This window comes from Sylvia atricapilla, chromosome 6 (genome assembly GCF_009819655.1).
Source record: "Sylvia atricapilla isolate bSylAtr1 chromosome 6, bSylAtr1.pri, whole genome shotgun sequence".
NCBI classification, from domain to species: Eukaryota; Metazoa; Chordata; class Aves; order Passeriformes; family Sylviidae; genus Sylvia; species Sylvia atricapilla.
Window position 1 is genome coordinate 59,463,777 of NC_089145.1, and position 12,006 is coordinate 59,475,782.

Here is a 12,006-nt window from a genome sequence, read left to right on the forward strand (position 1 = left end):
GAAAAGGGCAAAGCCTGGAAATAAGCAGCAGGCTACCTCATGCAGACACCCAAAGACTTTCACTGTAGGACTGTGCTGGGTCTGGCTGAGCTAGACTTAATGTTCAGCCCTCACAGTGCTGTGCTTTGCTAGCTAGAAAGGTGTGGATAACACACCAGTGTTCTGGCTACTGCTGAGCAGTGCTCCCACAACATTAAGGCTGTGTCTCCAACATTCCCCCTCATCAGTAGGCTGGTGGTGGGCAAGATCTTGGGAGAGAACATAACCAAGATAGCTGACTGAACCTGACCAAAGGGATATCCCATCCATATGACACTGCCTAAGAACAATATCCAAGAGAAAGAAGGGGGTGAGGGGAGGGTGTCTATTATTATGACCTTTGTTTTCTGGAGCAACTGCTATGCATACTGATGCTCTACTTCTCAGAGAGTGGCTGGATATCACCTGTCAATGGGAAGCAAAGAATATTTTATTTTCCTTCCCTTCTGCATGCAGCCTTTGCTTTTACTTTAATAAACTGTCTCTATCCTGAATGCACAAGTGTTTTTTCCATCTCATTTTATACCCCTACTGGCCTTGTCCTGCTGAGAGGAATGATAGAACAGCTTGGTGGGCATCTGCTGTCCAACCAAGGCCAGCCCACTACAAAGAGAGAAAGCAGACAATTCAAAGAATGCTGATCTTTTAAGGATTGGGATTTGTCTGGATTTTATACAGATCTTACTTCAGCCACAGTAATAAACAGATGATTCATCCACAGTTCCCTAAAGATATCTCCCCCATTAGCTAACTGTTAGAAGAAATTCAAGGCTTTCTTTCTAAGCAGTAAATGAAGTAGAGCACAACTAATCAAAAGAACCCAGACATGATGGCCATTAGTGGCCATCAAGGATGACATGAAGGTTACAGAATCATGGAATATGCTGAGTTGGAAGGGACCCACAAAGATCACTGAGTCCAGCTCTTAGCCCTGCACAGGACCATCCCCAAGAGTCAGGCTGGTTTAGGAAAAGAAAACCCCAAGCTATTCACAAAGGCTTGCCCTTCCAAATGGAGACTGCAACGTGTGATCTACACACACTCCACAGGTGCATTTACATGGAAACATCCTGTTCAACAAGGCAAGGGGCACTTCTGATGAGTTCTTTCAATTAGCCAACAATTAGCCAACAAGTAACAAAACACATCTCTCCCTCTCCAACCCCACCCCACCTCCTCCAGGTAAAAGCACCAAAACAAACACAGCCAACCTAACACTGATTTCTAACTGGTTCTGACTGGGTTTCATCTCACAAAGCTTTTATGGAAAAGTCCATTTTCCTGATGGATTCAAAAACGTTACTCAGACTGAAGGAACTAAACTACAAACACATTTTGTATTGCTTACTGACTTGAGCCTCCTTAAGGTTCTGCAGAGAAGTACTGCAATACAGCAGGGCTGTTACCTCATGCAGGACTTCCCCCCACATGCACAGCACAGCACTCAGTGTTGCCAGTGATATCCTGTTTCACACCATGAACAAAAGGAAAGGGAATTTTAAAAAACCCACCTGATTTCATTCATTGCCTTACTGGGAAAACAGGGGAATGCCAACTATGCAACCCTTAAAAATGATTCACTGCACCTTCTATTAAAAGACCTCTTCTTCACAAATGAATTCACACTGACTAAATCAAATGAAAGAAAAAGCCAGCTATAACTAAACCCATGATGGAATTTATATTGATGTAAAGAATTTATGTATTTTAAAATAATTTATTGCTTAATCACTAGGGTGTGGGTGGCTCAAGTCCATTCATATCTTGGCAAAAGCACAAAGAGTTGCATTCTTTTGTATTCCACACCGGCTGGATGGCTCAGGCACTATTTCACCATCTTATACTGGTATGTACAGGTGCTGCCCCAGAAAGGGGTGTTTTCACCTTCTCCTTTCCTCATTCATTCCTGCCTTTGTTCCCTCACCTATCCATGCACACAGTGTTAGCACAGGGAGAAAGACCCAAGGGGATGAACTCAGCCCATACAGCAGCTTTTAGTCTGCACCACTCCCCCTGCTGAGGGTACAACACAGAGGACTGTCCTGGCATGGAAATGCAGCCAGGGAATGGAATGAGCCTGGCAGCAGGTGACACTACAGGGATCACCTTTTCCCACAGGTAGCCCTGACTATGCTCACTAAATTATGAAATGACGTTTTATGAAATGTAACTCTCAGCCTGGAATATTACAGCAAAGCCAAGAGAGGTTGGTTGTAAAAAAATAGAACTATAGGAATCATTGTTTGAAAAAACAAGTAAGAAAAAATACTTTAAATAATTAATTTTAAGGTTTTTCTTTAAAATAAGTGTACATTCAGACTTCAAAAGTCTGGTTTACACAGTGAGAAGTATTTGAAGAACCAGCAGTAATAAACAGGAAAATATTACTTTTTGTACATTTCTAGATTTATAGAACAGAAATACATGTTTTTCTCCCCATACCAGTGTACATACAGATTACAAGCTTCAAAACCACAACAAAAATGAGAGAAAGAATTCATTATTAGTATTTACAGATACTATGTTGAACATGATAACAGAAACAAACATTTCAAGAAAATATAGCTAAACAAGCATGTCCTTTGGTAAGAGCAATGAGAGTAATCCACATGAGTATTTTGAGGTAATTTTAATGTCTGTAACAGTTCTAAATGCATGACAAGGTTAAGATTATAGAAAAATTAAATCTCTTGAACATTTTTCTTCTTAAGTCTAAACAAGAAATATGTTGGCAACTAGAAATAAAGATCACATTCTTGAACCATCCATAATGCCTACTATCTAAATGCCAAAACCCAAAGTAATCTAACATACAAAGGAGATACATGAGCAAATTCACAGAAGACTTACAAATACAAGAAAGGCTATTATGTTCCTGCCAGTGCACAGAGTTAAAAAAAAAATTTAAAACCCACACACAAACATATTCAAATCACTGCAGAAAACGCTGTTTGTCACTCCCTCTAAACAATAAAGTTTTTGCTCACTTCAGGAATGGTGGAGGGACACTAGTTAAGTTTAAAAATGCAGAACTACAATATTCAAAATGTATTTTTTCCAGAAGAAGTTACAGTACTTTCAGCTTTGTACAGCAAAAGAAGCAGCGCTTCCTCTCTTGTTAAATGACAATATCCTCAAGTGCAAGGAAAGAGCAAATTCTGATTAACAGAATATTATACTGCACTTAATTATAATGTAACTACCCCTATTTTCAAAAGATCAGTGTATTTCAGAGAAGTGAAAACATTCAATTTTTAACAGTTTCATAAAATACAACGTTATGGGAGTTGCTTTGTTTTCAGCAATGTTTCTTGCTATCAGAAGAAAAACCCAAGAATGAGCATTAAGTGTGAGAAATAAAATTCAGCTGTCCAATTGAAATCCAGCCAGTTCTTTTTTTTTTTAAGTCCTCTTGGTGGAGCACTCTTAAATCTGTTTGTTGCTATGCCTGAAGGGTTTGAACGTTTCCCCTACAGTTTCAAAGCTTGGAAATCCCCTTCAAACCCTTCCAAACAGGGCAGCTTTTCTCAGTATTGGTATGGTATCTCTCTGTACTCTGGATTGCAAATTGGGGCAAATTCTGGAGTTGGAAGGAGAGCCAAAGTTTTACAAGAAAAAAAAAAAAAAAGTATCCATCTAAAAGGTAAGAGTTAGAACTTTATGTTCAAGGCTCCTTGGAAAGAGAAGCATCACTTCATCCTCTTGCAAAAGAACACTGAGATGAATGGGCTACTTCCTCTTTGTCGTCCCCCTGTGTTCTAGAACAATATGTAAAATCCCTGCTAGCCCAGATCCAGTGTGGGAATTCACATGACCACAAACCCCATCTCTTCCTGCCTTCTTGACAGCACACACACTCCTCCCATGAGCTTCCTTCCCACTGCACAACAGCCCTTTCAGGCTTATTTAGAGGTATGTAGGAGCCACAAAGGGAATGAAACTGCAGCATTTGCGTCAACACCCAGGAGCAGCTGCGACACGAAAGTCATCACAGCAAAAGTTCATTCTGCCTCTCAGCACACCAATTAGATCCTCTCAGGCTCAATGGCATAGCTCCCAATTAAATGCAGCCAGAGTAAACAAGCATCTGACAGGAAACATCACGTAGAAATTTGGTAGGAAAGGTGACAGTCTTGTAACTGTTTCCCGGTAGCCTGCAAGGTCACAGCTTGCTCTATCAGATCATCATATGACATCCCAATAGATCTTCCAGAAGCAGAAGGATCTGAATTGATGCCTATTTTAACGTGTAACATTTCCTTATCACAGATAATCAGTTTTATAGTTCATGCAAGCCATCTATTCAACATATTTGTAAACAGTGTTCAGTACCATTCTGATGTACAAATCTATGTTGTTTGATTTGCTTTCCTAAAACTAATTACAAAAAAGATTTATTTTTTTAATCACCGCACAACGAATTACTTTTGGCATATCCTCAGCAAGCCAAGTCTTTGCTCCTCGTTTTCTACTCTGATCACATTTATTCTTAGGTGACAGAAATAAAATAAAGCAACGATGCTGTTGCAAAAGTAAGACAAAAGACCATTCCTCATAAGGAAGAAAAATAGATTCCAAATGCATTTAGATATTCAATTTGAAACATTGTTGGAAAAAAAAATTTAGAGCTTGAAACAACTCAAACTGTTTCCCCAATTAATCATTTCATTGCAGGAAATACAGATCCACTAAAGAAAACTAGTCAGGAGAAAAAGCTAAAGTTTTCTATTTGAATTACAGCCACTGCAAAAAAAAGTGACTGACTGTAAAATGAAATCCCTCCCACCTTCTCAGATGTATTTGCTTACATCCTTATTTCAGCCTTGCCACTTAGTTCCCCTCTGGAAGCCCCTGGCTCCAGAAGAGGTCACACAGTCTGACATACCTAAAATGGGCAGTATATTTTCATCACCACACGTCTGCTTTCATAGCACAAAGGCAACTAAAAAGTCCCAAATTTATTTCTGAAACATCTGCTACATCATGACACTGTTTTGCCACTACCCCCACAATCATGCTCAAAATTCATTGAGGAAGCAGACTTTGAGCTGTAAACACACCAAGTTTATCTCCATTCAGGGACTGCCTGTTGATACAGAACTAGAATGAAATCAACTTGAATCTAACAAGTAGGTGGCCCCGGAGTGATAAATGATGGAATTTCAGCTATCACACAGACTAACAGAATCTACCGACATCAGAATTTAATATAGTGGATTGAGTCTTTGTTTCATTAGATTGTATTCATTCAATCAATCAGGCTCTCACACAGGGGGAACATCATTTCTACCACGCTTCAGATTGTGTGTGAAGGTCTGGTTACCCAGAACTCCCTTCCTAAATCTCTCCACCTTCAACTGGTGCTGCCAGTCTAGCCCTGTCCACTTGACACGTTTGAAATTTTCAAGCCATACAGAGTTCAATAAAACACAGCCTTTTATCTATTTTATGATATTACAGAACACCAGTACCTATTAAATACTTAAAATTACTGCTACATTTTTAAGGAGAATTTTATTCTCCTGTACAATTCACAGCTGGATCAGATCAAAAGTCCTGAACTGAAAATAAAATCTGTGTGGAAATTAGATGTCTGCACAATAGGCTGCGGGTATCACAAACACTCCAAGACTGTTTCACGTTTCTGTAACTGATAAACGTGTTTAATGTCTGTGCCTGCAGAAAGCCTGAAGAATAAACCTGGTGTCCTCTTCCAGATTTTCAAAGCTGGTGAAGAACTGAGGTGCCAGCTGCAAACCCCAAACCAATATTTAAAGATAAAGCAAACCAGCCTCGAGATGTGGTGTGGGCTCCATCTAGTGGGCCTCAGCTTTGTTCAGTATCAGCCACCACCAAATCTGTTATCTCCAGACAAAACGTGTCAGAAATAGAATCATAGAATCATTAAGGTTGGAAAAAACCTCCAAAATCATCATGTCCAACCTGTGCTGACCTTGTCAACTAGGCCACAGCACTCAGTGCCCCATCCAGCCCTTTCTTTAACACCTCCAGGGAGGGTGACTCTACCACCTCCCTGGGCAACCCATTACATGTTTTACCTCCCTTTCAGTTAAGAAATTCTTCCTCATGTCCAACTTCAACCTCCACTGGCACAGCATGATGTTGTGTCCTCTTGCTCCGTTGCCAGTTGCCTGGGAGAAGAGACCAACCCCCACCTGGCTGCAGCCTCCTTTCAGGTACCTGTAGAGACCAGTAAGGTCTCCCCTGAGCCTCCTTTTCTCCAGGCTGAACAACCCCAGCTCCTTCTCCTATGACTTACTCTCCAGACCCCTGACCAGCTCCACTGTCCTTCTCTGGACACACTCCAGCACCTCAGTGTCCTTCTCATGGTGAGGGACCCAAAACTGGATGCAGGATTAGAGATGTGGCCTCACCAGTGCTGAGTACAGAGGGACAACCACTGCCCTGGTCCTGCTGGCCACACTATTGCTGATGCAGGCCAGGTGCCATTGGCATTCTTGGGCACCTGGGCACACACTGGATCATGTACAGCTGCTGTCAAGCATCATCCCCACGCCCTTTTCTTCTGGGCAGCTTTCCAGCCACTTTGTCCCCAGCCTGTAGCACTACCTGGGGTTATTGTGACAAAAGTCCAGGACCTGAAATTTTGCCTTGATGAACCTCATAGAGCTGCCCTTGACCCACTGATCCAGTCTATCCAGATCCATCCAGAGCCTTCCTGCCCTCCAGTTAACACTCCCACCCATCCTGGTGCTGTCTGTGAACTTGCTGAGGGTGCACTGGATGCCCTTCACCCAGATCATCAGCCAAGGTGTTAGACAGGCCCGGCCCCAGCACAGAGCCCTGGGGAACCCACTGGTGACCAGCTGCCAGCTGGATGGAGCTCCTCTGCCCACCACTCTCTGGGCCCAGCCATCCAGCAGCTTTTCACCCAGAGACAGAACAGAGCTCCTGTTCAAGCTTCTCCAGGAGGATGCTGTGGTAGGCAGGGTCAAAAGCTTTCCTGAAGTTACAGAACTGCACGTGAAATTGTGCCCTCTCATATGTTTACCATAACCTTCCAAGAACTTGATACTCCTATTGTACACTGCAACTGTAAATATGAAAATGTATCTCTAAAATTGAGGTGTAGTTGATAGGTTGGTGGGTTGTAGAAGGTGACAGAACAAAACTATAACCAGGGGGTTTTTTTGCAAGCCCAAGATGTCTTATTTTGTTCTATTCACTGAGTTTTATTCCATATTTAAAATGTAGCTTTTGGGGGATTAAAATATTTTAATTTTTTAATGTAACCCCTCCCTACATTTTAATTATTTCAGTATCATTAACAGCAGGCTGAAAATTTAAGAACAAATAAAACATGAAAGGCGTTGAGATTGAGATGCAATTTATAAACACAACTGAAAAAGACACACAGGATACTTTATGGCTTATCTAATGACTACCAATGTTTAAAGCAAAGAAAAAAATTCCTAGTGTTCTCAAAGTGCCTGAACATTATTTGTATATTATTTGTATACCCTTCCAGCCAACGAACCTGACACAGTAGGAGACCTACCTTTGGACTTGTCTTTCTGAAAGTGTCAGTTCCGTGTATCACATCCTTTATTATCCTCTCACTGAGATTACTGTACTCCTCTTCAGTGAGGTTACTGTCCTCCAGCTGGTGCTTGCAAACTGGGCATTGCCCACTGCAAACAGAGTGAAACAAGAAAATAAAAGGAAAAAGGGTTTTAAATAAGAAATCCTTTAAATATTACTAACTTGTCAAGTGTCTGTATATGAGCACAATTCTTTAAAAGAACCCCAACACTGTACAATCATCAGAAAATCAGTTGTACTCTTTCTGCAGTGCATTCAAAACCCACTAGAGTCACCACTCTTATATTCTTTTTTTTTCTTGAAACCATTTTAATTTTATTCAAATACTTATCCAAGTAGGCTACCTCAAACTTGTTTAGTTCAAAATAAAGTGTTCTTACAGTCTGAACAAAATAACTACTATGGAACCATTTTGTTCACAGATTCTTAATCCATGATAAAATGTGATCTAAGTTAGTTTAGCTCTCAAAGTCTTTAACTTTACAGACAGTAAGACAGAAAACAGAATTAGCTCTCAGTCAAAATGACTGCCTTTAGAATTTTAAAACTCTTAAAGGCTGGAAAAGGTTGTCTAAAATACGATGAATTATTATAACAGATTACAGTATGACACACATTCTTACATAATAATAACCTATTTTATAGCAAACAACTCTTAAAAGTGTGAGCTGTGCTGTTCATTTAAGGGCTTCAAAAACTGTGTGCTCTATATGTGCTTTCACTTCACAGTATGCAAGATAGAATATTTTTATAAACCACCTAAAACCCCCATAATCCAGTGGAGACGTTCTCATAATTAACACATTTGTAATTGCCAAATTGCTACAAAAGCACAAAACAAGATTGCAAACACAATAACATTTAAAATAGCAGTTTACAGACATCAGGAAAACTGCACTGTAATAGAAACACACCCCCAAATATACCTGTGAAAACCTAAGAACCATTTTGTCTTCACTGAAAATGAGATAGGAAGGGAGACACCTTTCATCTGTACAAATTAACTGCAGTGTGCAAATAGTATCAGTTTCCAATAAAATAACACTTTGCACACCAAAGCTGCTCTGCTAGAGACTGGGTTAAACAACAGTATTATAAAGCCAACAAAAAAGAAAGTCTTTAAATCCTAAACAGGAGACAAATAAGCCACATAGTAAAATGACCCCTCTTATTTTTTTACTGCTTTTTTTGTCTTGGCTCTGCTAAGTGAACTCTTTTCCAAATGTGCATGTTGGGTCTTGTTTAATGTTCAAGAATGAGTTGGAAACTGGAGTTTGTGAAATCATGTCACAACAAAGGTTCCTATTTTCAAGGACTGAAATACTTTTGTATGTAAGGAAAGCATTTTTTTATATATATTTTTAAAGGAAGTGCTCAGTACAGACTAATCAAGACAACACCTCACTTATAAATAAAATGTTGCATTTACCTGTCTTTAATGCTGGTCAGGTTTCCTCTCCAGTTCTCTCCTGGTATACTAATATGTACAGAGGGAAAGATAAAAACATTAGGTTCTTATTTAACAATTACTGAATTACGTGTCAGGATCATTATATTTTGGTCAACATTTAGAAATAAAAAAAAAAACAATCATCAATCAAACGGAATTATAAAAAAAACCTAGAAATATTATATAAAGAGTCAGCATTTAACAATATGCAAAGAGCTAACATCATCAATCTCAGCAGTTTATGCTGATCCCAAACTTTAAGAATTACACAATCAGTGTGCACTGACAACTTTTAAATTCCTGCCCTACACATTCATCAGCCATTCCAATAATGGTAGTGCATTCCCACTGCCACATTTTCCATCCAGGAAGACTAACTTGTAAAATGCCTCAGTAGTTCATATAAATCAAAGCCAACAGTTAAAAAATCACAGACAGGCTCACATCCAACCTCATGACAAATATGGAATGGGCTCAGGTGAACCCCATTGTGCATGTGCACTGTAACAACTTGTAATCTGCAGTCTGACAGTCACTACTCATGACAACAAATTGTGTGACCAACTAAATCCTGTGCCAAAACACAGAGCCTCCTGTTAAGATTGTATAGAATGCCAGGAGATGAACAAAGTCCATACATTTAATTTTCACTTTACCTAGTGGGATTTGCTGCCTCTTTCCTCTAACAAAAGAAACTATCTAACTTTCAACTAGCTTACTGCTTCTACATTCCAATAAATTACAGGAAAAGCCTTCATACACCAGTCAATATTCCTTATCTAGCACCCCAAAAAGAGATGAAGTCAGCTATTGTGAATTGCCATGACCCAACATGATTTCCCAATTTTTGTACCAAGGAGTAATACTTAAGAGGTAAAAGAAAAGGTGAAATCAGTAAAAAATTTAAACTTTCACAGTAATTTGTGAGAAAAAAAAAAAAGGCATGTTTTTTGTGAGACACAACACGTCTCTTGTGGAGAAGCAAAAATCACAATGAGATGTTGAAGGGTCTCAGAGTTGATCTGTGGGACAATTTGAATCCCTCCTCCTTATGAACTGCATCTTGCTATTGAAACTTCATTTACCTTTCAAACCATAGCTTTATACTCCGCATAAATGTTTTGTGAGGGTATATTTGGTTCTCTCTCAAATATAAGAGGATACCAAAGAGCTGTTTTTGTAACTCAGCACCTTTCATACCCCTGCTGAAGTCGAAAAACGACTGCAGGACATCCAAGGTTGGGACCACATCTTTAGCCAACATTTCCTGGTAGAGTTCAAAGGCGAGGTTCATTTCTTGGTGACGGCTGGCTGCTTTGATACAAGATTCGTAGCACGTCCGTGGGGGAACCATAATCTTCTTTGCTTCTTCCAAAACAGTCAAGGCCATTCTCCACTGATCTGAATTACTCAACCCCCTGATTAGAAGGTTGTAAGCCCCACTTTCTAAAATCTTAAACCTGACTTTCATTATGTCGTACACATCACGGATTTCTGCGACCTGTCCCTGCTGGACACACAGTGTCAGGTACTTGATCAACACATTGTATGCAATGTCACCATTACGTTTTGCCATGTGGCTCAGCAAGGACTTGGCCACCTCAATGGGGCTGTTGCACCTGATCATACTGTTCAGCATCACCTCGTCAAATATTTCAGGCGATCGGAAGTCTTCCCTTAGTTTGTTCCATTCCTCAGCCTGCAAAGGTTTTTCTGGAGGTTCTACATTGCGAAACTTGTGCCTCAGCTGAACATGGCTCATTGACCATCTCTTTGCAGGTCCAACAGAGGAAGAAACGTGGGATTTCTCTTCAGGTATTTCTTCAGTCTTCTCGTCCCATCCTTTTCCTTCTTTGCAATCAATTTCAGACCTTTTATTGGTAGGTAAGACATCGGTTTCTTTGGGGTCCACTGGTAATGCAGTGTTGGAAGACGTCATAAAACTGAAACAGTTAATTCTTTCCCTATTAGGGATGCTGAAAGAAGCAGCAAACAGTTGTTGGCATCTTGAAACAGGCCAGAACATGTGACATTTCCATAGCAAAGCCTGAAAACCCTGCAGACTAGTTTGAGAGAAGAATGCCATCACAAGACGAAATTATTTCACTATTAGCTCACAGTATCTGATGAAGTTATAAAATGAAAAATAGTTTGCATGGAGATGTTCACTAATAAAAGTCCAAGGGCTGTCAAGCTGTATAAGCTTCTCTTTCCAAATGCTTGTTCTGTGAGTCCTGTTTGTCTCTTATGGACACAAAAAACGGTAAAATCTTCTTTCACAAAAATCAGTCCCTTACACTGTGAGGACAATCATCCAAAATGAGGCTATCTTTCTTTCTAGAGAAGATGTTTTTCATATTATCAGTCCTGCTTGTTGGTTACAGCAATGGTGTGCACTGTCTATGTCGTACGCAGAAAGGCAACGCTGACACAGCTGCACAAAAAGCGCAGGGTTTGTCTTCCTTCCTTTGTCCACGTTAAGTCAGGAGATTTCCTAAAAATAAAAACAACACCACGACATCATGACCTGCTCCGTGGTTTCCTGTTATATTTACGTCTGCACGCTAGCAAACACTAAACTCATATAGCTCGACGATCTCAGGTGAGAAATCCCAATGCTGATCCTTCAGGCAGTCCCAGGACCGGGACTTCCTCAACATTTTTCACCTAGTGAAAACCTTCCGTTAAACTTGTTTTCCCAATCCCAAATCCCTGGTAACGCCGCTGCCAAAGAGGCAGAGCAACACCGCGGGCGGTAACTACACCGAACTCCCGGGGACATGTTAGATTACACAGGCAAATACCGGGAGGTCCGCAGGCTGATCCGCCTCAAGGGGAGACCCCGCAAGGTCCGGGTCCCTCACTCGCTGCCCCGCGGACCTGCTGCGGCCGTACCGCAGAAGCCCCAGCTTTTGGGAAAGCCGCTCCCGCTT

The 12,006-nt window shown here is 40.6% G+C and overlaps 1 protein-coding gene across 1 annotated transcript in view; it reads right to left on the reverse strand.

Annotated features, from left to right (window-relative positions):
- PRORP (protein only RNase P catalytic subunit) overlaps positions 1 to 11,563 on the reverse strand; it is a 38,204-nt gene extending 26,641 nt beyond the window's left edge. Inside the window, exons 1-3 of the mRNA XM_066322110.1 lie at positions 10,159 to 11,563; positions 9,053 to 9,100; positions 7,580 to 7,712 (exon numbers count right to left, since the gene is read on the reverse strand). Of these exons, the coding sequence (XP_066178207.1) occupies positions 7,580 to 7,712; positions 9,053 to 9,100; positions 10,159 to 11,159 (1,182 nt within the window). The 5' untranslated portion in view covers positions 11,160 to 11,563. The remainder of the gene's footprint in view (positions 1 to 7,579; positions 7,713 to 9,052; positions 9,101 to 10,158) is intronic.
- Between the last annotated feature and the right edge of the window lie 443 nt (positions 11,564 to 12,006).